This window comes from Chionomys nivalis, chromosome 5 (assembly GCF_950005125.1).
Source record: "Chionomys nivalis chromosome 5, mChiNiv1.1, whole genome shotgun sequence".
In the NCBI taxonomy this organism is placed as follows: Eukaryota; Metazoa; Chordata; class Mammalia; order Rodentia; family Cricetidae; genus Chionomys; species Chionomys nivalis.
Window position 1 is genome coordinate 91,830,396 of NC_080090.1, and position 27,734 is coordinate 91,858,129.

At 47.7% G+C, this 27,734-nt stretch overlaps 1 protein-coding gene across 3 annotated transcripts in view; it reads right to left on the reverse strand.

Moving 5' to 3' along the window:
- The window catches only part of Mgat5 (alpha-1,6-mannosylglycoprotein 6-beta-N-acetylglucosaminyltransferase), a 282,882-nt gene that overhangs the window by 34,774 nt on the left and 220,374 nt on the right, over positions 1-27,734 (reverse strand). For all 3 annotated transcript variants that reach the window (XM_057769775.1, XM_057769776.1, XM_057769777.1), the window contains exon 12: positions 1,706-1,855. In XM_057769775.1, coding sequence (XP_057625758.1) covers positions 1,706-1,855 — 150 coding nt within the window. The remainder of the gene's footprint in view (positions 1-1,705; positions 1,856-27,734) is intronic.

The window sequence follows — 27,734 nt, forward strand, 5'->3', positions numbered from 1 at the left end:
GAGAAACTCTATCTAAAAAAAACAAAAGCAAACATAACCAAAAGTCCCAAAGGTGTGGGGTGGAGAGTTAACTCAGCAGTTGAAAAGTTCCGCCTGCTCTTGTAGGACCTGGGTCAATTCCTAGCACCCACATTGTGGCTCACGTGACTCCTCTGACCTCAGGGTCCTGCATGCACATGGTGCACATACATACACTTAGGCACACATATGTACATGTAAAATAAGATAAATAAAAAGCCCCACCAGGTAAACAGTAGTACCTGAGAAATGATATCCAAAATTGACCTCTGGCTTCTACATGGACGCATATACATGTGCACACACATACATACACTCATGTATAAATAATGTACATATATATATGCAAATAAGTAAATGCATAATCCTCAGTGGTTTTCCAACTACCTATGCCACAGGGTCTGAACTCTGCCTCAAACCGTGACAACCAGACCCCACCTCCTTAACAAAAGTCATATTCTAACATCAAATATAGGAAGATTGGATTTAATTCTCTCCTGAATATGTCACCGGCACCTTGGTTCCATGAATCTGTTTCCTTATGGTTCAAATGCCAGATGGTTCCACACCCCGGTCATCCCACTGGACTCCATACCCCTACCCATACCCTTCTTGAGTTAGTGGGCCAGGGAAGGGGTAGGAGGAGAGCAGGTCGGGACCTGGTTCCCTGAGCAGCAGTGACTGGGAGGGGGGCTTGACAGCTGTGACCTCTGCTACCCTATCACAAGGCAGGGCCTTACCTTTCCACTCGCAGCTGCTGGCTTGATGCCCAGCACAAGAAAAGTTTCCCATGAACAGGGGTTTTTAAAATTTATTTCTTGGGGTTTTGGAGATAGAACCCAAAGCCTTGCACACGTCAGATAAATGCTACCACTAAGCTCCAGTGAACATAGTTTTTAACTTTCAATTGCAAAATGCATACTTTAAACAAAATCAAGAAATGGATTTATAGCAACCAACCACAATGTACAATTTATTATTATTATTATTATTTATTATTATTATTATTATTTTGCAATAGCTGCTCTAGGACTATGCTGCCTAGTTATTACTTAAAGCTTAGAGAGGGTCTCATGTATCCTAGGCTGGCGACAAACTCCCTACATGTCTGAGGATGCCTTTGAAACCCCGATCCTCCTGCCTCTAAGTCCCAAGTGCTGGCATTATAGGTGTGTTTCAGCATGTCCAGCATCGACCTTTCTCCTTTACAGTCAATACACAGATACATTTGAAACACAAAGACACATGTAAAGGTTTTACAATTGTAAAGTGTATATGTGTGCATAAACACCCAGAAAACCTTGTAGCTAGGCTAACCTAAGCTAATGTTTCTGTGGAATTATCATTAGTAAATTATTTTAACAAATAATAACAGTTACTAAAACTTCAGATACTACAGTACAGTTCCCATCTGGTTCTATGTGCCGGGCAATCACTGAGCTATATCCCCAACCTATTGCCTATAGTTTTATTGCAACATTGAAGAGAAAACATGATCAACAGAGTGTACCAGGATATCAGGACTACACAGAGAAACCCTCTCTGGAAAAACAAACAAACAACCCCCCCCCAAACAAACAAACAAAAAGAAGGAAAAGAAAACATCAAAGATTTTGACCCCATTTCCAACGCCAGGGAAACAAACCCATAAGCCGCTTGAACGTTTATGAATCTGCTGGGAAGTTACCTTCGTTTCCCGGAGAAGAAACTGCAGGTCACGCCCACTGAGAATGCCGTGATTTTTCACGTAACTGGGAATGTTCTTCGTGCTGGAGCCGTAAACAGTGGCATGCACTTCCATGTACGTGTGAATGACATCCAAGTAGATTTTCTTATTCTAGAGAGGGGGCATGAGCAGAAAGTGCGTTAGTGAAACAACCTGCATGGGAGGTCGGAACCTCTGAGGCGAGAGACAGGGCACAGAGACAGGAAAGGTCAACGCTGAAATCCTAGCCACGTGGCACGCCAATAGTGAGATTTATTTAAAAGCAACCTGGCCTAGGGATGGAGACATGGCTCGGAAGGTAAGGCATGGCAGCCTGCTTGCAATCACACGCTAGGGAGGCAGGAACAAAGGGTCTCGAGGGTAAGCTGACCAGCTAGACTAGCAGAATCAATGATCTCCGGGTTCAAGTGAGAGACTCTGTCTCAATACCTAAGGTGCAGAAAGATCAAGAGGACAATGATGTCAGCCTTCATATGTAATCCCCCGCAATGCACATATGTACAGGTATATAAGTGCGCCCACACACATGCAAACCGATACACATGCATACATATATATATGCTGCAGCGACACATATACACATGAAAAGCAGGAATCTGTCTGGATCTTGAGGGTAGAAATAGTCATATTGCTACTGTACAAGTCTGTAAACAGAACCATGTTGTGTGTGCATACATACATACATATAGAGATATATATAATTAATACATAAATATTACAGAATAAAAACAATTATAGCCAAGGAAGTATCATCCTTGTTTTGAGAATCGCTAGGAACCTAATGTATTGCTTTTGGCTCGCCCTGGTCTTTGGGAAGGAAGTTTGTGTGTGGTGTGGCTGGGATGCAGGTTTGGAGAAGGCAGTCAGTTGGACTGGAATATTTATCCAGAGCTGTTAAGTTGTCTCCAGGGAATACAAACATCCCCCGCTCGCCAGATTTCTTGTGATGATTAACTCACGCTGTCAGGACTGCAGCCCACTTCTTTCTGATGCTGGGCAAGAGGACGGTTTCTCACAGTCCATACCGATGGGCCCAGTAGCAGGCGAGCTGAGACTACCCAAGTCAGAGAAGTGAAGACTACCCAAGAGACAGAGAAGTGAAGGGGGAGCCGTGAGGCGCTGTGAAGCCAAGGGGAGCACGCAGACTTCTTATCAGAAGCAAAACCAAAGGTCCTGCATCTGTAGGCCCAGGATTCCAGGTTCCAAAATTGGAACCACCTGTGCCAAGGAAGCACGCTCACTTTCACTTCCCCTGCACGTGTGTGACTAAGTTGTACAAGCGGATTTTGTGTGGCACGCCCCCTCCCCTTTCTAATTTGAAGAATCCAAGCTCTATAATGGTTTCCAGTTGCGCCAGAGTAGGACATGCATTTTCCTATTCTGAATGTCTCCCCCCCGCCCACACATTAGGCAAATCTAATAATAGCCAGTTTGTGACCAAAGACTCTTACAGAACGAGAGAGAGAGAGAGAGAGAGAGAGAGAGAGAGAGAGAGAGAGAGAGAGAGAGAGAGAGAGAGAGGAGAGTGGTGGATGGCCCTAGCAGCCCAGAGTGCAGAGAAGTGGACTTGAACCCAAATGATGCTGGTCTAAGCCTCTCTGTGTGCCATCCCTTCTCCTGTGACTATTACACAGCGCCTGGACTTTGGAGGAAACATTTCAGAAGTATTTGTGAACAAATCCCAGCTAAGTTACATTAAAATGACCCACTTTGTGTACAGAGTAACAGTCAGTAATAAGCAGCCTTCAGACTGCAGGCTCGCCTATGAATAAAGCAAACGTCTGAACCGCAGGCTCGATCCTGGGCCGTGCATGTTTTTGTGTGGCCATAAGTGGCTGAGCTTATTTATGGTCTCGGAGATGTGGCAGCTTGACTAAGCAAGAGTAGAACAGTTTATCAGCCCCGACTTCTTACTTCAAGCCTGAGTGAGCCCTGTTTAGGATTCTCTACCTCCTGTAAGTTAACTGGTAGGATTCTAGGATATAGGTGCCTGTACTGAGCATCTAGTAAATCCTGTTCCCCCTGTTTTCTCAGAACCCCATTCCCTGGGAAGTAGGCAGGGGGGCTCTGTAATCCCACTGACTTCCCTACTGGCCAGCCCAGTGGAGACCCAGTCCCAAGGCAGCTAGCAGTCCCAAAGAGACTGTGAGATCCTCCCCAGCATCCAGACTGTTCAACACAGGTGGCTAAGGATCAAAGGTCACTCAGTGCTGGAGTCAGCACTAACAAGGTGAAGGAAGGAAGGGGCGTAACTAGGCAGACGGAAGGCAAGTCAAGGGGCTCAGGAACCATCTTAGAACAAAGAAGCAAGATAGACACACAGAGAGAAATGGATGATGAAGAGGAGGAAGGGGAAGGATGGGGAAAGAGGAGGAAAGGGAAGAGGAACAAGGAGGAAGAAAAGGCCAAGAATGAGGAAGAAGAGAAGAGGGAGGAAGAAAGGGAATAGAAGGAATGTGAGAAAAAGTGGAGAAGCAGGTTTGGGGATCTTAGTATTAGAATGTGCATCTCTAGCCGTGCCATCCTGGGCTACATGAGACGAAAGAAAGAAAGAAAGAAAGAAAGAAAGAAAGAAAGAAAGAAAGAAAGAAAGAAAGAAAGGAAGGAAGGAAGGAAGGAAGGAAGGAAGGAAGGAAGGAAGGAAACTAGTTCCTAAACTTAGCTATGGCCACCCTACACCCTATATTCCTGAGTCTCTAGATACCTATAACAGCAATGGTGCTAGACACCAACTCTTCTCAGACCTCCCTCCCCAGTTTTCACTTGAGTCACTTGGGGCAGATTCTAATCATGCAAAAGAGTCTCTCAGGACAGTCTGCGGGCTTTGAAGTGGGGACTGGAAGTAGATGCAGGCATCTGCCCCTAATGCAAAAAGAGGCTTTTCTGCTAACAACCAGCTGCGGACTGGGGAGGCCCTAGCAGGGGCTGCAATAAGGCACGGCAGCAAAAGGCCCATGTGGTTTCGTTTGAGGCTAAACCCCTTCATTGCAGGCAGATTTAAGATTAGGATCCCAGACAAAGGCCTGGGAAAGGAAGGCCCTGCGAGGTCACACATGTGCTGTGACCAAATCGAGGAAAGGCAGGGGCCCGCTGATGTCCTCCCAGCAGGAAGGCACAGGCAACGAGGAAGACTATGAGAGGGTTCAACAAGTTCACAGGGGCACCTGAGTGTGGTGAAGTCTGAGAAGAGATTCCCTTCAGAGAGGGGATGCCGTGGATCAGAGGGGGGAAGGCTTCAGGCAGAACTAACCTTTGAATTTGACGTGACAGATAACGCTACCTCTCTCTGCTACAGTTTAGTCACACATAAATACCTTGACATCATTTAGGATGTCAGCTGTGTTATGGTATATCTGTCATCCTTTGGAAAGTCACATGTTAATGACATCTTTTGCTGGACCTTTGGAAGCAATTAGGATTACAGAAATTGAGATCTCATCATAGCTAGCCTTGTGGCAGCTTTGTAGAAATCTAGGAGAGAGAGCCATGTTTCTGTTCCAAATAGAGCTGCACCAGACACTCTCACACAGCTCCCCGCTGAGACTAAAGACATGACAGGAAGCAACTTAAGGAAAGAGGAGTTGAGTTTGGCTCATAGTTCGAGGGTATATAGTTTGTCATTGTGGGGAAGGCGTCATGGCAGGGGTGGGAGGTGCTGGTCACACTGCCTTCCTTCAGTCAGTCAGGAATCAGAACAGCAAGTTGGGCCAGGTTGTAAATCTTTAGGGCTCACCCTGGCGACCCACTTTCTCCAGTGAGATGCCACCAGAATGCCATCTGGGGACCAAATGTACCTATGGGGGAAGGGAGAAATCTCAAATTCCAACCACAGTGTCTTCCCGGATGAAAGCCCACTCAATGCTGCAGGAGCCTGAGAAGTAGTCTTGGTTCATGCAGGACTGAACCTGGAGTAGCCCCAGCCCCACTGTGGCTTCTTCAAACACAAGAGGCTTAACCTGAGGATGACTTGCCTTGCTCTACCAGGCTCCCTCATCTACTCCTGACCTCTGTGACCGGCACCAATCTCCTAGGAATCTCAACCACATCATACATATTGTCCGTATAACCTTGAAACCCTTAGTTAGCCAGTCCACATGCCAGACTCCTCCCTAGTCAGAAGCTGAATACTTGAGGGAGCAATTAGGGACAGATGCCTGAGCCCACCCCAGTCCCTGCTTCAAAGCTCTGATCCTTGCTCAATTGAATAATGCCAGAATTAATACAACCAATAGTGTGTGTGTGTGTGTGTGTGTGTGTGCGTGTGTGTTATAGTGCAGTCCACTTTGAGGCTTGAGGTAGAGTCTCTCATTGGCCTGTGGCTTAATAATTGAGCTAGCCTGACTGGCTAACAACCCTCAGAAGCCTTCCTGTCTCCACCTCCCTCTCCTGGAATGGCAATCGTAGGCCACTGCACCCAATTTTTTTTCTTTTTTTTTTTTATTATTTATTTAATTATTAAAGATTTCTGCCTCTTCCCCACCACCACCTCCCATTCCCTCCCCCTCCCCCAATCAAGTCTTCCTTCCTCCTCAGCCCAAAGAGCAAGCAGGTTTCTCTGCCCTGTGGGAGGTCCAAGGACCACCCACCTCCATCCAGGTCTATTAAGGTGAGCATCCAAACTACCTGGGCTCCCACAAAGCCATTACGTGCAATAGGATCAAGAACCCATTGCCGTTGTTCTTCAGTTCTCAGTAGTCCTCATTGTCCATTATGTTCAGCGAGACCGGTTTTGTCCCATGCTTTTTCAGACCCCGGCCAGCTGGCCTTGGTGAGTTCCCGATAGAACATCCCCATTGCCTCAGTGTGTGGTGCACCCAGTTTTTTAATGTGGGCTCTGGGGACCAGATTCAGGATCTCCTGCTTATTCAGCAAAATGACTGCCTGAGCCATTACAATGAGCATCTTAACAGACCTCACCATGGCTCAAAAGGTGTGACTATGTCAAGGAAGGACTAGTGCCAAACTTCATTACAGAATAACTACTACGTCTCAATGCTTCATTTGAAAAAAAAAATAACCAAGGGAAATAATGTTAGGCATATGGTTAGTGTTTATACATGTGGGTGTTTGTAGATCAAGTCCATAAGTTTGCACAAGGATGATCTAAATTCACTTCCAGATGCTGGGTACTGAGGACTGATGGTCTTCAGGGGTGGACACATCCTGACTAATAACTGTAATATATAATCGCTACATTCAAACACCACCAGATCTCAACATCTGTAAATCCGGGTAGCATTTGGAGGTCAGCTATGATTTAATAGGCCTATCAATAGTTCCCGCCTTGGAAATTCACATGTTAATGGTATCTGGAGGTGGAGGATGTTTGGGGAGTAATTAGGATTAGATGAAGTCTGAGGGACTCACAAGACTCCACAGGGCCCCTCTGCAGAGTTACACAGACAGACAACCACTACTAGGGCAGACACTGACCATCCCAGCTACCGAGAAGGGATTTCTCAGACTTTGGGGCTGCCTGCAAGTCATGAGAAGAGAGAGCTCCAGGGATCCAGGTTTTCTGAGCTCTCAGCGATGTTGGTGGGGGTGGGTGGGTGGTGGTGGGGGTGGAGGGCAGGGGGTATTTTCTGTGATGTGGCTGCTTCTGAGTCACCCCTGCTCCTGTGACACCTCACAGGTCTCCTGTTAGTGACCTTAATGAAAACTCATGTTCACCAAGCTGTAATTTTGTGCAACTGTTATTTTGATCTGTAGTGGGAAGAGTAGATTGTGTGTGTGTGTGTGTGAGAGAGAGAGAGAGAGAGAGAGAGAGAGAGAGAGAGAAAGAGAGAGAGAGAGACAGAGAGACAGAGAGTGCATGTGTGAAGTGGGCCCTCAGAAACTTCCCTTCTCTGACTGAAGATGCCCAAGGGCAAAGGAAATCTATTCCTAAGAAGCCAGCAGCAGAAAGGAAGTGCACCGAGGCACAGCTCCATCCCCGGCTCACAGCCACCATGTGAGATCCTTCTGCGAGGCCTCACATGAGCAACCTATCAGTTAAAAATAACCGATCTGATTAAAATGAAAATCTACCAGCCGGAAGCGTGGGGACACAAACCCGAGGAACAGGGATCAGGCGAGCGAGGGAGTGGACCCTTGTCAGAGCTCCCTGGCTATTTCTGGCTAGAGCTGGGGGCATAATCGGTAGTGAGATATTAAGAGCTTTGGGAAATCAAATCTAAGCAACATTGAGCTCTTCAGGGCCGGGTCAGAGGTGAGAACTGGAGGCTCAGGAATTCTTCAGTCAACTCCTCTTGTGGTCCAGGGATAAGAGCCATGCAGGAATGGCATCACTTTCTTGGGCAAATGGCGGTGTTCAGCTGGAGAGGGTGCTAGACACCTCTCTATTTAAGAACCACCTGTTCTCTGCGGCAGTCACGGTCGGGCCCTCTCCTGACATTTCTCCTCATCTGTGTGGCACCTTGTGACCTGCCACTTAAAAATTCTGGGTTAGGAAGATGGCTCCGTAAGGATGCTTGCTGCACACGCATGAGCACCTGACTTCAAATGCTCAGCACCCATGGAAAGCCCCAGATGCAACTATTTGCAGCCTGGAATCTGGAACTGGAGGCTGGGAGCAGAGACGGGAGAATTTCTGGGCCTTGCTGGCTACGAGCCCAGTCCCAGGTTCTGTAAGAGACTTTGTCTCAAGGGAATAAGGTAGAAAATGATAGAGCAGGATGATGATGTCCTATTTTCTTCCACACATACATAGTTGTGTGTACCTGAGCATACTTGTGCAAATACACACACACACACACACACTCATGCACACAGAGTACTCAGAATGGGTTCATCCAGAGATGGGCACCTGGCAAGTGTCTGTTAATAGAATTCGGTCCTAGAAGTACTTAATGGGGTTGGAAGGCCAACTCTTTTCACAGTGGCAGAACTGAGCCCAAAACCAGGCAGTACAGACCCCACCCAGTGGGCCAGGCTGCAGGAAGAAAAACAGAACTTTATGCAATGAAGATGAATTTAGTTCATCTCTCACTGTTCTGACAGACTGTCTGACTAGTGCAACCTCGTGAAAGAAGGGTTTACTGTAGCTCTCAGTTTAAGGAAGGATACAGTCCATCATGATGGGGAACACATGGGGGCAGGAGCTGAGGCACACTGCCACCTCAGTCAGGCAGAGGACAGGAAGTGAGGTTATGTTACAACACATAAAAGTCTGTCCCTGGTAACCCACTTTCTCCAGGGAGGTTTGCCTCCTACAAGTTCCTGTCTCAAAACAAAAGGCAGGGGATGGAGAGACGGCGCAGCTGTTAAGAGCGCTTGTTGCTCAATCATACGGACAGGAGTTTGGAGATCAGCATCCAAGTCAGGCAGCTCACAAACGCCTGTAACTCCTGCTCCATGGGATCTGATGCCTTCTTCTGGTTCCTGCAGGAACCCACATGCACAGAGCCCATATTTAAACAATGACACACAAGTACACACACAGGAGCACACACACACACACACACACGTGCGCACATAAACACATTGCCAGGTGCTTTGGAAAGGGTAAGAAGTCCTTATTTTATATCCTGTTAGTCACCTACTAGGGTCATGAAACAGAGAAAAGTATCTTAAAATGTGGCACTGACAGTCCTGGGGTTTAAAGGAATGAGCCACGAAAGGGGATTTTTGCACAAAGAATACTTACACTGCCCTGCCCTGCTTGACCCAATGCCCACATCCCTACTGATCTCAGGGCGAGCAACCTCGTTAGCATGCTCCCCTGGTTTCCAGTACCGTGTTTCAGGGCTGTCTGCATTGAACAAATGCCTCTTAAAGGGCCCTGTGGAGCTGCCAGCGAGTTTGCAAAAACAAGAGACCCTTTGCCATGACCTCCTTTCAGCTTAGAGGAGGGCAGAGGCCATGGAATTGGAAAGCTGACATCCTCTCTCTCCCCAGGGCAGATGCAGTCACTCGCCGTATCATGATGTCCTTTAATCTACTCAGAATGACAAAGTCCTACAGTGGCAAAGTCCACCATCTAGCTCCATTACTGTGCTCAGAAAGGGCCTGGGAAAACTGGCAGCAGACCACTGAGGCTGGCATGTGTTGACAGGTCCTCCAGATGCTGCCTGCTACCAGCCCCACCTGTGCAGTAAAAACAGAAACAGACGGCAAGTGCAGAGAGAGAGAATTGTCGCAGAGGAAAGATAGAGGATGCTGGACACATTAAGTTGTATGTACGTGCTTCTGTGTGTCTGTGTGCACATGTAGTTGTGTATGTGCGTGGTTGTGTTGGGGGGGACAGATGTTGGCCCCAGATGTTTTTTTCCCAGTTGCCATTGCCTTGTTTCTAGAGGCAGGGTCTTTGGCTGAACCTGGAGCTCACTGATTGGCTAGGATGGCTAGCCAGGGAGTTCCAAGGAATCCGCCTGTCTCTGTTCAGCCCTCAGCGCTGGCGCTACAGCAAGAGTCACCACACTGGGCTTTTACCGGCATGCTGGACATCTGATCTCAGGTCACACATGCACTTGGCAAATGGTCTATAAACTGAACCATCTCCAGGGAACCTCAAAAGTGAGGTGGTCAAGATGACACTGGTCTTAGGTGTGATGGGCAAGGCGGGGCACCTGCTGACCATTAAGTGCAGACCTCAGAGACCAGCAGCAAACAAGAGCCAAAGGAGTCCCTCAGATGAGTAGCCAGCCGCCCTCTAGAGGCAGGGCATAGAGGTAAGTGGGGCTGAATGAATGGGTGCTAGCTGTCACCTACCTGAGGGAGGAAGGAAGATGTCTATGGAAAGATTAGTTCTCAGGGCCACTTAGTCAGGTTGTGGGGCTCTAGGAGACCGCTTGAAGAGCCTCATTGCCTCCCCCAGGAATTTCTCTTACACACGGATGACCACCAGACACACATTATAGACCTCTAGTCAGACACTGAGTTCTCAGGATGGCTTCTCTTAGGGCAAGGGTGGACTGCACAGGAAGGTGCCTAAGAGGGCACTGCTGGGCAGAGTGCTGCCCACAGGGTATCAGGGACAGCAAGCAGCTGGAAAGTTGGGAGTCAAGAAGAGAGCAAACCACTAACCCAAGAAAGCTAAATAGTGACACGGTGCAGGTATGTGATACACAGGGCTCGGGGAGGCCGAGGGTCGGTAAGACCCACTGATAATTTCTCTAGAAAAGCCTGGCATCCATCACCCGGAGAGCCCAGGAGGTAGGGCAGTAGGCAGGGTCAGTCCTGTTGCTGTACTTGGTTCCTATTCCTGATCTAGACCTTTCCCCCACTTTGTCCCCAAAAGTTTGCGTGGGGTAGGGGAAGGGCGAGCAGGAACATGGTGGCAAAGGATAAGGAGGCTGCAGAAGAGGAGACAGCTCTTGGGGAGAGCAGGATTTGGCAGCCAAGGAAAGACCTAACTTCAAAGGCTCTTCAGAGTTTTCATGGTTGAGCTAAAGTGGGTACTTTAATTACTGCAATGGGTTTGTTCTTGGAACACAGAGTGAGAGAAGGATGAGCTTTTTTACTGTTTAAGAGGGAAAGCGTATGTCCCAAATTGTATCCAAAGAGCAGAGAAGTTAACTGCAAAGCGAGAGTTCCAACAGTTGGTTTTTCTTGTATATGTGAACTTAATTCTTCACTTCAACTTTTCAAAAAAAGTTCCTTCAACTTAATTCTACAAGGAGCTTTTAGGTAGAAGGTGAATGATCAAGGTGCACCTTGACTCGCATAGGTCCATTTCTAAGAGGTTGAGGAAAACAGCATAGTCACGTGACTTTGTGGATATTGATTTGTGGGGTCAGAACTGAAGCTAATGGGCAGAGGAAGGATGTGGTAGACAGTGTCATTTCAATGATGGGATGGGGGAAGAGCCCCAACCTGCTACTCCCTCAAGTCTGGAGTGGCGAGGCTGTCCACAGGGTCACTTGCCTTCCCTGGTAGGCCTCATTCAGGGTCAGAGAACGGGACCAGGGAGAGGCCATGAGCTGTGTATACACTTCCTACCAGGTGGGTGAGAGTCAAAAATGCAAGGGAGGTAACCAAGCACGTCCACTCCAGAGCTTGCTCTGTGCAGAGGCCCGGATGTGGGAAGTTTTCCTGTAAATTTCTGAGCTGTTTCCAGGCCGTTTCCTGGGAGAGGCTGGGCAAGGCTCTTTAAGTGCTCTGTGGGAGGCAGCAGGCCCCATGCAAGTCTGAGCTCCCCTACCACTGCCTGGATTGCACCAGGCAACTTAATCCTGGCTGATTAAGTCTTTTTTGGTATGTGTGTACATGAGTGTATGAGTGTGGAAGCTAGTGGACAACTTGTTACTAAGGCACTGTACACATACACACACATACACTTCTTGACTCCTGACTTCCCAGCTGCCTGCTGTCCCTGTCACCCCTGTGGGCAGCACTCTGCCCAGCAGTCCCCTCTTAGGCTCCTTCCTGTGCAGTCTACCCTTGCCCTAAGAGAAGCCCATCCTGGGAACACAGTGTCTGACTGCAAGTCTGTACATGTGTGTCTAGCAGTCATCGGTGTGTAAGAGAAATTCCTGGTGGAGGCAATGAGGCTCTTCAAGTGGTCCCCCAGAGCCCCTGCCCCACCCACCTGACTAGGTGGAACTGGAAACTAATCCCTCCATAGACAACTTCCTTCCTCTCTCAGGTAGATGATAGCTGCTAGCTGTGTGTGTGTGTGTGTGTGTGTGTGTGTGTGTGTGTGTAGACAGGGTTTCTCATTGGTCTGAATCTTACTGATAGACTAGGTGGTGGTGGCTAGCAGGTGAGCCCTAGAGATCTGTCTCCAGCACTGGAATTGAAAGCCCACACGACACCAAACCTGGCCTTTTTATCTTTTGTTTTCAAATGTGGGTTCTGGGGCCTAAACTCAGGTCTTCTTTCCAGGGCTTGACCTCAGGTCCTCTCTTACAAACTGAGGCATCTACCCACGGATGGAAAAAGGGGTCGTGGTGATCTGGGGGGTCCTCTGGGCCATTTAGACTAAGACTTTGAGTTCAGGACACACATCCCTTTAGCTCTCTTTGGGGCTTCGCCATCAGAGGCAGAGGCTCCACGGTTGCTGACCCCATGCAGACCTCCTGCTCCGCCAGTTCCCCATCTTTGGGTGGCAGCGCTCACAACAACTCTCACTCAGGACGGCCAAGTGGGCAAATCAGACAGATCATAAACCTCAAAGTGGGGCATACCATAAACCTCAAAGTGGGGCAAATCATAAACCTCAAAGTGGGGCAAACCATAAACCTCAAAGTGGGGCAAATCATAAACCTCAAAGTGGGGCAAATCATAAACCTCAAAGCAGGGCCGACCTAGAGATGCTCCATCAGAACTCCCCAGATAATCAGAAGCTCGTCATGACCACCTGAAGACAATCAGTACAACAGAGCAGCTAACACGCAGGGGTGAAACCTCCTTCCTTAGGTCAAAGGTCACACTCAGAACCAACCATGGAATGAACTGAATAACAGCCACAGCCAGAAAGTAGCTCAGTGTGTAGAGTGCTCTCCTAGAGTGTAGGACGGTCCTCCTTTCTGTCCCTCATGCTGCCCCTAGCATAACCCAAGCATGGTGGTGCGTGCCTGTGAGCCCAGCACCTGAGAGGGAAAGACAGGAGTTCAAGGTTATCTCAGTTACACAGAGAGTATGAGACCATCCTGGGATACATTAGAAAATACAGACAAACTGTGGATCCATACCTTTAAATGATCTTACACTATTTATTTATAAAAAGGGAGAAGACAGCACTTTGGTCTTGTCTCTCTATGTGAAGAACAACAAATACGACGTTTTCTAGCATCGATAGAGGCACATCTATCTAAGATGCCACCTGTACCTATATCCTTCATACATTCATATGGACAGCAGCGACAGATGTGACCACCTATACCTATATCCTCCATACATTCATGTCACGGACAGCAGCAACAGATGTGACCACCTATACCTATGTCCTTCATACATTCATATGGACAGCAATGACAGATGTGACCACCTATACCTATGTCCTTCATACATTCATATGGACAGCAGTGACAGATGTGACCACCTATAACTATATCCTCTATACATTCATGTCACGGACAGCAATGACAGATGTGACCACTTATACCTATGTCCTTCATACATTCATATGGTCAGCAGCGACAGATGTGACCACCTATCTTTACTTATAGTTTATTAAGGAAAATCCTCTAAAAAGTAATTCCCTCAAGCTTCTTTCAGACGAAGCAAGGTGCACAAGCAAGTCACACAGTGACCCGCACAGCATACTGGCTCTGCTCATTCAGGCACGGTAGGGATGAAAGGTAATTGCTTTTGTGCAATTTTGAACTTCTCCTCATGTGATTATCATGGGCTGGGGATGAGGGTGGGAAGACAAAATTGCATGTAGCAGCCCAACCCACATGAAATGACTACATAGGAACCCAGGAGAAGAGCCTACGGTTCTGGGAAACCAGGCTGGCTAAATAGTGTCTATGGGACAATATCCATCTTCATCTTTCCATGTAAAAAGGAGGTAGCTCCTAGACCCCTGCCACCCTCTCACAGCTGGGAGCACAAAGGGCACCTTGATCACACAGACAGAGCAGGTATGTGACATGACACTCTTGGGAGAGCACGCACTTCTGGAGCCTTTAAAGGTAGCAGGTGCCGTGCGACACCAAGAAAGCCTCCGCGCATTGAATTTTAATTACAGAAAACACAAGCCAGGGGCCAGATGGATGGCGCAGAGGGGACAGGCACTGGACACGCAGGCCAGGAGACCTGAGCAGGATTCCCAGAGCTGCTGGTGGAAGGGAAGAACTGACTGAATAGAGGTGTTCTCTTGTGTCCTCAAGTGCGGCATGGCATGGATACTCCTTCAACCCAAGACGTTAGCTACACGCACAAACAACAACACAAAACCCAACCCGCACAAGCCACGGAAGCCACCGTGGCATGAAGAAACAGCTATACACAGTGTGGGGCTGAAACTTTTCACTAAGAATTTATCCCCCCACGGGGCAGACGGCTCAGTGGGAAAGGTGCATGTCATACAAGCATGAAGACCTGAATTTAGATCCCTGGCACCGTGGTGCATGCCGATAACCCCAGTGCTGGTGAGGCAGGCACAGGAGCATCGTCACCCTGAGGCTCACTGGGCAGCCAGTCTGGCAGAAATGTGGAGCTCCAAATTCAGTGAGAGACCTGAGTCTGGAAAATAAGGTGCAGAATAGGAAGACACACAATGTTTTCTTCCGGCCTTCATAAGCAGATGCACAGGCAAGTGTGCACACATATTTTTACACACACACACACACACACATCCCATCATTCTATTGTTGCTTTAGAGGCATTCTTTTCTTTGGAGAGCAATTATTACTAAGCAGCACCTTTCTGGGGACATCAGATGGCCAACCATAATCAGGCAGGTCACAATTGTAACTATGGCGCCCGCACAGACAGGAGGTGGCAGATTGCGTAAGACAGCACTGAAGGGACCAGGAAACCCTAGGCTAGAGTGACTGTAAGTGAGTAGACAGCATTGCTCCAGGAACACCCAGCATGTTTCTGCATATTTCACGCTTTTCTGACTTTACCAGCAACTTCACAGACCGCATAGCTGTCATGACTCAGTGCGAGGAGAGAGGGGACTCTGTGAACTGCTAGGTAGCACACCTGTCCCCGCCCATGTGATCTGGGGCTCTAGTTACATTTAACATGGTAAGAAGTCGGGGTCAAAATGAATATCTGAGATAAAAAATGCAGATTAGGAGATTTGCCTACTTATTATGTATATGTGTGTAAATGTACATGGAGGTCAGGGGACAATGTGGACAGCCAGTTCCCTTCTGCCGCCGTGTGGGCTTCTGTATTTCGATTCAAGTCATCAGACTCGGTGGCAAGCACATTTGCTGACTGAACCATCTTGCTGGTCCAAAATAATCTAGATCTTTATTTCAGCTCAGTGACTAATTTGTGGGTTCTCGGGCAGGCTCCCAAGCTTTAATTTTCTTTCTTGTTGAAAGAAGCTCTCGGGCTGACGATGGAGCTCAGTGGGCAGAGTGCTTGCCTAGAATGGAGAAAGACCTGTGTTCTTTCAGTGGGTGCAGATCTGTATGCCCAGCACTCAGAGTGGAGACAGAGTGGAGACAGGAGGACCAGGAGTTCCAGGCCATCTCTGGTTACACAGAGAGTTAAAAGCCAGCTGAGCTACACGAATTTCTGTCTAAAAAACACAACAAACTGTTCTGTTGAGGGCCGAGAGACAGTTCAGAGGTTTAAGCGCGTATTGCTCTCATAGAGGGCCAAGCTCACTTTCCAGCCCCCACACTGAGTCTCCCAACTTTGGTGGCTCTAGCTCCAGGGGATCCGATTTCTTCCTCTTCTAGTCTCCATGGGCACCTGTACTCATGCAGACACACAGATACGCAGATAGACAGAGACAGACAGACAGACACATACACACATACCCCAAACTACAAAACAAACAAACCCACCACCTAAAAACTGCTCCATTAGCCAGCTTCACACCTGTAATCCCAGTTCTCAGGAGGCTGAAGTAGGATTGTTGTAACTTCGAGGCTAGCCTGGTCTACAGATAAGTTCTGGAAACCAGTTTGGACCTCAAGGTGAGACCTTGCTTCAAAAATAACCTCTAAACAAACAAACGCTACCCCCATCCCTCACTGAACTCAAATTCAAATGGAACCAAATCAAGCAAAGGCTGCCCTAACATTTCAGGGGTGTTCACAGAAACACGCGAGTTCTTCAAGGTCTGTGGTTTGAAGGGTCGTAACTCCCCATCCCCGATCTTCCTCTGATCCTTTTCCTGTACACATCCCTCCATTTCTGATACACACCTGAATGGCTGTGCCCAGCACACAACACAGCGTCCAGGGCATGGTGTAGCATAGTACCGACCCTTTACTAGCCTAGGGACCTGCTAAGCTTGATGCTGTATGGAAAATGATAACATGGCTGCTCCAAGGTATGGCTGAGGAGAAGGTTTATTATTGATACTAGGGAGGCACACTCAGAGGCTTCCGGAAGTGTCCGGACTGAACCGAGGCATGAATGGAGAGAGGCCGGAGGAGAGCGAGAGAAGAGGAGAGAAGAGAAGAGAAGAGAAGAGAAGAGAAGAGAGGAGAGAAGGCGAGAGAGGGTACCAGTAGCCAAGAGAGTGTGTGGGAAGCAAGAGAGCACATGGCCCAAATGGCTGGGTTAGATAGGAAAAGAGAATGGGGAGGGGAAGCGAAGCTCAGAGGTTTGGGGTAGGGTGTGGGGTAGGCCAGCCAGGAAGACTCTGTAACAGGTACTTGTGAGTAGGGACTGAGGGAGCCTGGAGGCCAGACTCCTCTTTGATATGTTAAATAGGCATCTCAGTTAGCCATTGGTCCAGAGTTTCTCTGAGACCTAACAGACACTAAGCCTATTGACCTGGAGCTCCCACTAATGTCAGTGGCCTCAGCCGGCCTCACACAGGCTTGCTTCTACCATGCTATGCATTTGCTGCGGTCAACTTCCAGTCTCCAGCCCGAGCACAGCCCGAGCTGCTCCAGTTAAATCTCCTCTCCCAGGCCCTCTGCCTGAACCACATGTGCTAATACCCAGGCTTCAGGATGATGGATGTGTAATAAAGTGTGTAATCTTTCTCCTCAGAATGCCACGTGTCAGCATGCTGCTGTTGGAGGCTAGGACCTGACGTGTGTCAAACCAAGGCACTTAAACACGAGACTTTCCCTTCCCTGCTCTGATGGAAATGAGAAGCACCTTCTAAATCGCCCGGCACAATCTCTGTTTGGTGGCGGTGTACAGATTGAGATTCTGACTCAAGGGCAGAGGCAGAGGTTTTTTCCCCCAAGACAGCTGACAGCCAGCTTTAAAGGGACGGCTGATTTGTAGGAGAGGAGCTAAAAATAGCCTCCCTTCCCCTCCCCTCTAAATAAGCCACGTGCCTCCAGTAATGTCTTCACTCCATCCCTGATTTCTTGAAGACATGAAATAGCAAAATAAAGAGTGGCGAGAGCAATCAGCACACTGGCGATGCATGTGTTAGGAAGGGAGCCGGTCGGTCGCACAGGGTGCAGTGAGGAGCCCTGGTGGGGAAGCAGGAACAGCCAGGATACAGGCGGATTAAGAAAGCTGGGACACACCTTGCTCCCATTCTGGGAAATGTCTTCTGGGATCCCATGCCTTTCCCTTTCCCACACTCCCTGCTCTGCCCTGATTCTCAACTCCGCTCAGCATCACCAGGATCAAGACAGACACAGCCCCAGGGAGGAACAGCAGGCTGGGGAACGGACAGAAGCCCTTGGAAAGGGACTCACCCACCTCACCCCAGTGTCTTCGGGGAACAAATGAGGCTTGTGATTTGAGTAAAATTTAATTTCTGGAAACAAAAGGACTTCCATAATGAAACTAAGATAATTCTGTAACGGGAACTGCACTTTGCATGTGATATTTGCCTTTTTTTTGTACATACTACTTTATTGGGACCCCAAGTATTGGCCAGTCTAAGATATAGACCCCAGAGGGGGATCCCCTAGGGCGGCAGTTCTCAACTTGTGGGTCATGATTCCTTTGGGGATCACATATCAGATATCCTGAATATCAGATATTTACATTACAGTTCATGACAGTAGCAAAGTTACAGTTATGAAGCAGCAACAAAATAATTTTATGGTTGGGGGTCACCACAACATGAGGAACTGTATTAAAGGGTCACAGCGTTAGGAAGGTTGAGAACCATTGCCCTCGGGGATGAGAAAAAAACATGAAAATGTTTGTTATGCTTCTCAATATTTTAATAACAAGAGGAACACTATTACGGCACTGTATAGTTGTTATTCGTGCTTACATGTACATGCATATCCATGTGTGTACACATGTGTGTGCATGCATATGGAAGCCAGAGGATAACCTTGGTTGCCATCCTGAGAAAGGCTATCCTCGTTCTTTGAGATAGGGTCTCTCATTGGCCTGGAGTCATCAATAGGTTATCCTGGCTGGCCAGTGAACCCCAGGGTCCTCCTGTTTCTGTCCTCTGCACTGGGATTACAAATACACACCATGATCTGTATTTTTATGTAGGACCAGGAGCTTGAACTTGGACCCTGTACTTTCCCAGCAAGCACATTACCAATGAGCTATCTCCCAGTAGACGCTAATACTAAATATTCTTATCAGTAAATAGAATCTGTGTATGAGGAAGCTTCTTTTTTTTCATGAGTAGGGCTGCAGCAATCAAACAACTTGAAGGCAACCTGGCAACTTGAATGGAACCTTGCGAGAAACCAGTGGCATCAATTGCTGCGAGCAGGAAGGAAAGGCAAGGAAGCCCCACCAGCCCCACTTGTCATGGTCACAGAGTACCCCCATTAGGAGAAGAATGAAGTTGCTCTCTAAATTTCCACAGACCATGGGAAAGAGTGAACGAGTCGGTCACAAAGATTTCTAGGAGGTGGTGTGTGGTCCCAGGTCTTTGGCAGAATCTCGGAGCTGAACGTGGCAGATTCCCTCTAGCAGAGACTCTTCCACCCACAAAGGGAAGAACAGGGATGCTTCAGATGTGTTAGAGAAGCAGTTTGCCCCGGCTCACGTTAGTTCTAATTCCAAATGTATTCAGGTCACCTTCACACACTATTAGCTCAGCTACCAAGCCATTAGACACCATATGTGCATGACTGAGGGCCCCAGGGTCTCCAGGAAAAGAATTAATCACTGGGAACCTATCTGGCTGGTCGGTCTGATGGCTCAGCTGGTACAGCATATGTGGGCACATGGAGGCTGAAGCTGAAGTCTGCTTGGAAAAATTCAAGCGCAAAGAACACTCTCCTTCAGGAAGGAGTGGGTCTCGGGAAAGCAGAGGAGGCGGCTCTCTGCAGATGTTCTCCAGGTCTGACTTTCCAGATGGTTCCAAAGTTAGCAGCATGCAAATGTTAAATTTACTAGTTGATAGAGCATCAATAAGAAAAACTGTCATCGGAGCTGGGGTGATGGTTCAGCTGGTAAAATGACTGCCACGAAGCAAGAGGACCTGAGTTTTAAGGCAAGGTAGGGCCAGGCATGGTAGTGCATCTACTCCTATGACCTTTGCACTGGGGAAGCAGAGGTAAGTGATTCCTGAAGTTCACTGGCCAGCAAGTCTCGTTGAATCTGCAAGGCCCAGGCCAGTGAGAAACAAAGTGGATGGTGAGATGCAGCCATGTATAACTTAATGAGCACACATGCACACATGAATAACTAACAGGCTGAAAAGCATCACGCATACTTAAGAAACCACATAAAGGCATTGGATTGCAGTCTCACTAGCAGGAACAGAGGAACGAATGGGTCTGGGAATTGAAGTCCGTGGCTGCTGACATTAAGAGCAAGAGATGGGGCCAGCAAGATAGTTCAAAAGGGGAAGGTTCTTCCTGTCAAGCCTGATGACCTGAGTCAGACCCCTGAGTCCACATGGTGGAAGCAGAGAACGTATTCCCCAAAACTGTCCTCTGACTAACTAAAATAAAATAAATATTAAACATTTTATAAAAGAAGAAAAAGCAAGACACTAGATGTCATGTGTGTGCAGACATTATCTGCTCACAACGCTGATTAAGGAGTCTTGCTAAATCAAATCTGCATTTCATCAAGCCACTATCTTATCTACCAATTTCAGAAAATATAGCAGGAAGAGAAAAATCATAAATCTTATCTGGCATGTACAATTAGGAAAATGCAGACCGTGAGCAGACTTAGCAGCTTCAACAAACCAACCTCCAAGAAGAGGGACTGTGCAGCTTCTGGTTTGCAGTTTTGGGAACAGGCGCTTGAGGCACATGCCACCACTCAGCTCCATCTCCATCCTACAGGTGAAGAGCTTCCAGCAGGGGCTGGAGACAGGCGTGCTGGTGGGGGCTTGTTGATGTCTTGAGTTTGCATTCTAGAACTCATAACAAGTGGCTCAAAACTGTCTGTGACTCCATCTCCAGGGGATCCAAAACCCTGCCACAGGTACCTGCATGCGTGTGACACACATTCACACAGGAAAGAAAGAGATGGGGAGGGGGAGAGAAGAGGGGGAGGAAGGATGGAAGGAAGGAAGAGAAAGAAAGAAAAAAAAAGAAAAAAAAGAAAAGGAGAAAGAAACCCTTACTAGTGATGAAGTTCAGCTGTGAAAATGGTACTGTAGGGGACAGTGAGAGAGAGAAAGAGAGAGGGGGGGAGGGGGAGAGAGAGAGAGAGAGAGGGAGAGAGAGAGAGAGGGAGAGAGAGAGAGAGAGAGATCCTTACATTTTAGCAATGTATATACAAATTCAACATCAAAATCATCTATGGTGGGCTGAGGTGACAGCTCAGTTGGCTATGCAGGCACAAGGACTTGAGTCAATCCCCAGAACAAAGTCTCATGTAGCTCAGGCCAGTCTTGAACCTGCTATGTGGCTGAGGAAGACCTCGAACTTCCCATCATCCTGTACTTCCATCCTGTGATGTGCTACCAGGTCTGGTTCTGTGTGGTATTGAGGATCTACCACAGAGTTTCATGAATGCCAGGTGAGCACTCAACCAACTGAGCTACCAGCCCAGTCTTGCCATTGCCCTGTGACTTACATACCATGTCTTTTATAACGCGTGACAAAATCTGGCACTTGATTCCACGATGTCTTCTATAATTTATTAAATAAACAAGGGTTGGCTACTACTAAGCAAGTGAAGAAGACTGAAACCCTGAGAAAACCCTAATTAACATCCAGCACCTTCTTTAAAGGGTAAGAAAATGCTCAGAATGGTGGAAAGGGAGAACCATGGGGGCCAGAAATAGCAGGTGCCTAGAAGGATGGCTAAGTCAGGCCCAGTCGGCATCTGCCTACCTAGCTCTTAAACAGTAGGGTCTCTGGATCAGTAGTTTAGGGTGGTGGTAGATGCTCAGCTCTGCCATCAAAACTCTTGATGCTTGCCCTCTTCAACCATTTGCCAATGTAGAAGCCATGCTTAGGTCACAGCCATACACAAACAGGTGACAGGCATGTGGCCAGAGTTACTGGGCCTGCTTTCGTGTTCTGACACTAGACACAGGACACTTTTCACCAGCGGGCTGCAGTGGCTACTAGTGGGGTTGAAACTAGTCCAGCAGACGCCAGAAGGAACGTTTCAAGAGAGGCTCCTGTTGAGGCAAAATTTGAGAGCCAGGGGAGTGGAGCGATACTGATGAACACTTCCTCTTGGCGCTTGATTTCTATCAGAAGGGTTTGGTGTTTTGTAAGAAAAATAGTTCATTAAATTGTATGTCATTTAAATGATAAGCATAGAAAATTAAACGCTGAGGGATACGTACTAATGGCTCTCCATGGCTATTCCTGCTTATCCACAGTCAACATCACTACTCTTGTTTTATTCAACATAGGGATGGCAAAAGGTAAAGGGCTGGGATGTGGCTCGGTTGTAGAGCACTTGCCCAGCACTAAGGAAATTACAGAGAAGAGGAAGTCATCAACTAATAAAAGAGTCCTTGAAGTAGGGGGGAAATGAAGAGATGCCTATGGTCAGGAAATACTTTATCTAGTCTAAACTACAAGACAGTGTCTACAGTTAATAAAAGAGTCCTTAAACTAGGGGGGAATGAAGAGATGCCTATGGTCAGGGAATACTTTATCTAGCCTAAACTACAAGCAGTGTCTACAGTTAATTTTCTCCTTCCCTTCCTTCCTCTCCTCTTTCCCTTCCTTCTCTTCCACCTCATCCCCTTCTCCGTGCAGCCCTGGATGTCCTGGAATTCACTCTATAGCCCAGGCTGGCCTCAAACTCAGAGATCCACTTGTCTTGGCTGCACAAATGCGGGGATTAAAGGTGTGCACCACCACCACCACCCAGCACCTGCCTTCTTTTTGAGGTAGCTTCTCTTGTAGCCCCAGGCTGGCCTTGAACTCACTACTTGGCTGAGGATAACCTTGAGTTTCTGATCCTTCTACCTTGATATACTGAGTGCTGAGACAGGCTTTCACTAGCACACCTTGTTTCTGGGGGGTTGGAGATCAAACCCAAGGTTTCGTGCATTCTAGACTAGCACTCTAAAAAGAATAATTAAGCTTTTTCAAGGTTCTGTGGTTATGCATAAATACTTGCAGAGCAAGGTACATGCAAACTCAGTAGTGTGTGTATGTGTTTGTGTGTATGTGTGTGTGTGTGTGTGTATTTCCTCCATTATTTTAGTGGTGTCTTCATTACCCAGAATCAAATAGCATTTTGCAAAAGTCTAACCTTTACTAAATCCCAAAGCTAAAACCTAAGCTTGTATAGAAACAAATGCTTTGGCTTCTTGAGTGTGATTTTATCAGCTTGAGTGATGGTTAATATAATTATGTAAATACCACTCAGGTATGCGGCACAAACAGGCCTGGTAGGAAACACACCCGATGCTGGATGCCTGTTATATAATGAGGCCTTTGAGAAGTGGCGTGCCCCCTGCCAAAAGATACCTCAGTTACCTGCAACCTTCTAGTGCAAAGCACAGAATCCTCAATGGCACCTTTAAGGATATCATTACACATGGCACCACAGGTTGGCAACCGAGTCTTTAACACAGGGGCTTGTGAGGCTATTTCAGATTTTAAAACCACAGCGATATTCATAGTTACCATCTACTGAAGACTAACTGTGCAGCAAGAACAGGCTATGAGCATGCTTCTGGCTTACACCTGTCTCTAGTCTTCTGAGGTCTCCTTATGTCTGCTTAGCAGATGAAATCCAAGAAAGTTGGTGGGTTGGGGGCAGACGTGGGATATACCAGGCAGGAAATGATTTCACATTCTCTTTCTTAATGACAAACATCTCCAGTCTGGAGGCTGCTGTGGTTTAGAAAATTTATGTGTATAATCTCAGTCCCTGAGAGGTGATGGAAGCTACCAGGGGAAGAGGAGGAGAGGCAGTTATGCCTCTGAGGAGAGTGACTTAGAGATCTGTGCAGTTCCCATGGGACTCCTGTAGTTCCCACCAGAGGACCCAGAGTGGACGTGACAGGGTCTTTCCAGCTTCCTGTCTCATCACGTGCTCTCCTAACACAACTGTGCTATTGTTGCTGGGATGTCTTTTGTCATTTCAGCCACGCTGAGCAAAAGCTCTTGACTCTCCAGAACTGTGAGCTGAATACACCTCTTTTCTTTCTAGGTTGCCCAGCTCTGGTATTTTGTGATAGCAACAGAGCATGAAGTACAGAGACACTGTCCTTGTCTTAGGGAAAGGAAGCTCAGAGGAAATTCCTGAGGGCCCTCTACATACCATACAGGGCAGCACAGCCTTCTTGACTTTCTTATTTTTACAGTCCTGTGACTTACATACCATGTCTTTTATCACGCGTGACAAAACTGGCTTGACAAAGCCTGCCCCTTGGTCACAGGGCAAGTAGACAGGCAAAGCCATAACCTCATCATAAGAACACAGCTCTAAGATGCAAACACCACTCCTTCGGACCCTTTGGGTGAAGAGCGCTGAGTCTTAACAGAGAGCAGTAGGAGCAGCCTCATGCTCCTCCCTCCGTCCAGCGCCATTTGAATATTTGCATTTTATTTTCTGGAGATAGTCATTTTCTCTCTCCCCTGGCTTGGGTGTGGTTGGGCACTAGAGATGCCAATGTGAACATGACCAATGGGGAGCCTGTCCTCAGAAAGCCCAAGGTTCAGTCCGTGTGACCTTAAGGCGGGAGTCCTGGTCCAATGAGAATGGGAAGCCCTGGCACACAGTGAGGCTGGGAGGCTGTCCCTGCCTGTGTGTGTGTCTATAGGAAACAGTCTCTGAATCCCTGATCCAGTGGGTGAAGGGACAGATGTCTCCTTGCCACAATAAGGAACTTAGACTGAGAGCTCAGAGTCTGTAGCTAAACTGTGACTCATCTGTCTTTTGGTCACAGGCACAGTAAGACTTGCTTCTTATTTTACTCTTGAAAGACTAAATCTGGGAAGGAATACTTGATTTAAATGGGGAGTGGAGACAAGCCCGGAAAGAGATCAGGCTATTCAGAACAGACATATGCATTTCTGAAAGGCCCCGGGCATAATGTTTCACAACCCCATCACCAGACCGTTGCTAATCCATTACAGCAAAGAGTCTCAACACCCAGTGGAAGGGCTAAGAGAAGCCAAAGAAAAGATGGCTAGAACAGGGGATGGGAAAACGTGGGAAAAGGAGGAAGGACAAAGGTATAGCAAGCCGGGAGGTAAAGGAAGAAGGGGAGGGCAGCTACACAGAACCTGAGGATTTAGAGGCAAGAGGAGTAAATGACAGCCAGTCCAGTCTGCATGGGTTCAGGCACCTTAGCAACAGTCACCACATAACCACGGCCATGTGGCAGGCCTGACCTACAACCATTGTCTCAAGCAAGTCAGAAAACCCTGAGTTGTATGTAAGGGCCTCCAGTTCAGACACCGAGTAAATGTCAGACACAAAAGCACACAGGGAGTTGGTGAGAGGACTTGGAAACACTTTCTGTTCTGTGTCTAAGGCCTCCACTTAAAATGTGTGTGTGGGGGGAGGGGGCATATACATGCCAGAGTATAGGCATGGCAGTCAGAGGGCCATCCCTGTATCAGTCCTGTCCTGGCAGAGTCTCCATTGAGTACAGCAGGTTAGCTGACTACAGTTTCTAGGGACCCCATCTTTCACAGGGCTCCACCCTGCCACTGAGTGAGCTGTTATGCAGGTTCTGGGGATGAAAACTCAGGCCCTCTGATTTGCACAAGCACTTTAATGAACGAGCAATTTTTCCAAGCCTAACAGCCACTTCTTTTACCTACAGTATAACCTTGACCTGGGGTCCCACGGACGCTCGTGTGGTGGACTCTGGGAAGGTAAGTTAGAGAGGAGCTGCAGAGACTAAGACTTTCTATACTTCTGCTTCTCTCATAGCCAAAGTCTCAGGCTGACACTAAGCTCTGACCTCATGTGCCCCTCCCCTCGCCTCTTTCCTCCCTCTCCTCTCCTCTCCCCTCCCCTCCCCTCCCTTCCCCTTCCCTTCCCTCTCCTCCTCTCCTATCCTCCCTCCCCACTCCCCCCTCTCTCTCTCCCACTCCTCTCTCCATCTTTATGCTGCAGAAGCTTCTGGTGAATCAGTCACACAATCACTGTGTCACAGAAGTGCCCTCTCAGAAACCTCTACAGGCAAAGCTCTAGTGCCAGTTGCAAAGGACAAACATTTCCAGGTCCCACATCCATTTTCACAGAGATCTAGGGTGGATTTGAAGTCAAACGGCAGTGAGCAAATACTGGCAGGCTTATCCACCCAGGCCAGCAGATTCAGTGTTTCTACGGCCTGCTGAAAGCAGAGGGGTGAGTGGTACATGAATCTGGTCAAGGACTGTGTTAGAATCAAGTCCATGCCTCCTGCCTAGACAGTTTATGGTCCCGCAGCACGCACAATGGTCAGGTCTTTAAAATGAGCTGTTGGAGGCCCCTCTGCCTCAGAAATCAGGAGGAGAGAGAGACAGACAGACTCACAGAAAGTCTTAGTCATGAAGAACATCTAGAGTTTTGATGGCAGGAGACCTTCCCTCAGAACCTGTCCAACTTATCGAGATTTGAAAAACTAGCCAGGAAGATGAGGAAGAGAAGTCACAAGGGACAGTCCATCTCCCTCAGTCCAGGGCTTGCTAGAGTTCATACTTCCCTTCAAATCTTGACCTTGTGATAGCCTTAGCCTCCACCTGCCTCAGGTGTATGTGTATACATGTTCCTGTGTGTATAGGTACACACGTGCAGGTGCTTGTGAAGACCAGAGGCCTATTCCAGGTGCTTTCCTCAGGTACAGGCTGCCTTGTATCTATTTATCTATCTATCTATCTATCTATCTATCTATCTATCTATCTATCTATCTATCTATCTGGAGACCGGGCGTCTCACTAGTCTGGAACCGGCCAAGCAGCTAGTAGGCTGGCTGGCTAGCTAACTCAAGGTATCCACCTGTCTCCACTCACTCCTGTACACACGACACACAACTTTAGGTGGATTTTCGGGGTCATGTTTGCAAGGCAAGCACCGACTCAGCTGCCGCTCCATCCTAGCCACCTCGGTTCTGTCATTTCAAACTGGGATTTATAGTCCCAAGGACTTCAAAGTCATTGTGATGACCTCACCGGGTGTGGTAAGGACACTCAGACATTAGCACAGTCATGTCCAGAGGATCCTGGTCCAGTCAGAAAGAGGGTCAAAGAAGTGGGATGTCAAGGGCAGCCTTTCCTTAAGCATTTTAATACAGCAGGGCTAACTCCAAGCTCCCCTGGAACTTTACCCTCCTCTGAGGAGATCAGGGCTCTGGTTCATCCCGAGGACAGATGGGCTCATTCAGTACACAAGGCTGCACAGCCACAGCCAGAATTCATGAGCATATGCTGCCTATAGGATTTTTATTTAAGCATAAAATTACACATTGATGCTAAATACGATTTTAGAAGTATAGATGTTATTACATTCAAAAATATTTTCTAAATCGCTTTATCACTATTTCTCAGTGTCACTATACTTCTTGTAATAAAACAATGGATTCTGCTTCCAACAGAGAGCCCACGCTGTCAAGTCTTCTGTTAATCTATACATTCATGTTATAAGTGTGTTAATATATATTAATATAAAACTCTGTCAATAGGCTCTATCCTTGCAGGACCTGTTCCAAGAGCTTGGTGACATGGCTCTGCATAGACGTAGCAGGTTCCACATGGGCAAAGCCCATGATTTGAGTTTCTACACAAATATGACTCCTCCAGCTTTCTGGTTGGCAGGGAAGCCACTCAGGTGCCAATGCTTCCAAAAGGAAAAAAATCTACTTAGCCTTTCTCTCCAAGATGCAAGCAGAAACCCAACTTTCTACTTCCTTCTTGCTTCGTGATTTTGCTGCATTGGCTGAGGTTCTGGGTGCTGAGATTTAAGAGTCATAGCGAACTTGTACCAAGGCATTCTTGCTGTGCCAGGGCATGGTGGTGGTGCAGAGTGAAGGGCAGGGATTAACATCGGATGCTTTTCTTTATTGGTCTCTACTGGATTCTTTTGAGACAGGGTCTCTCACTGAATCTAGTGCTCGCCAATTAGACTGGCAGGCTGGTGA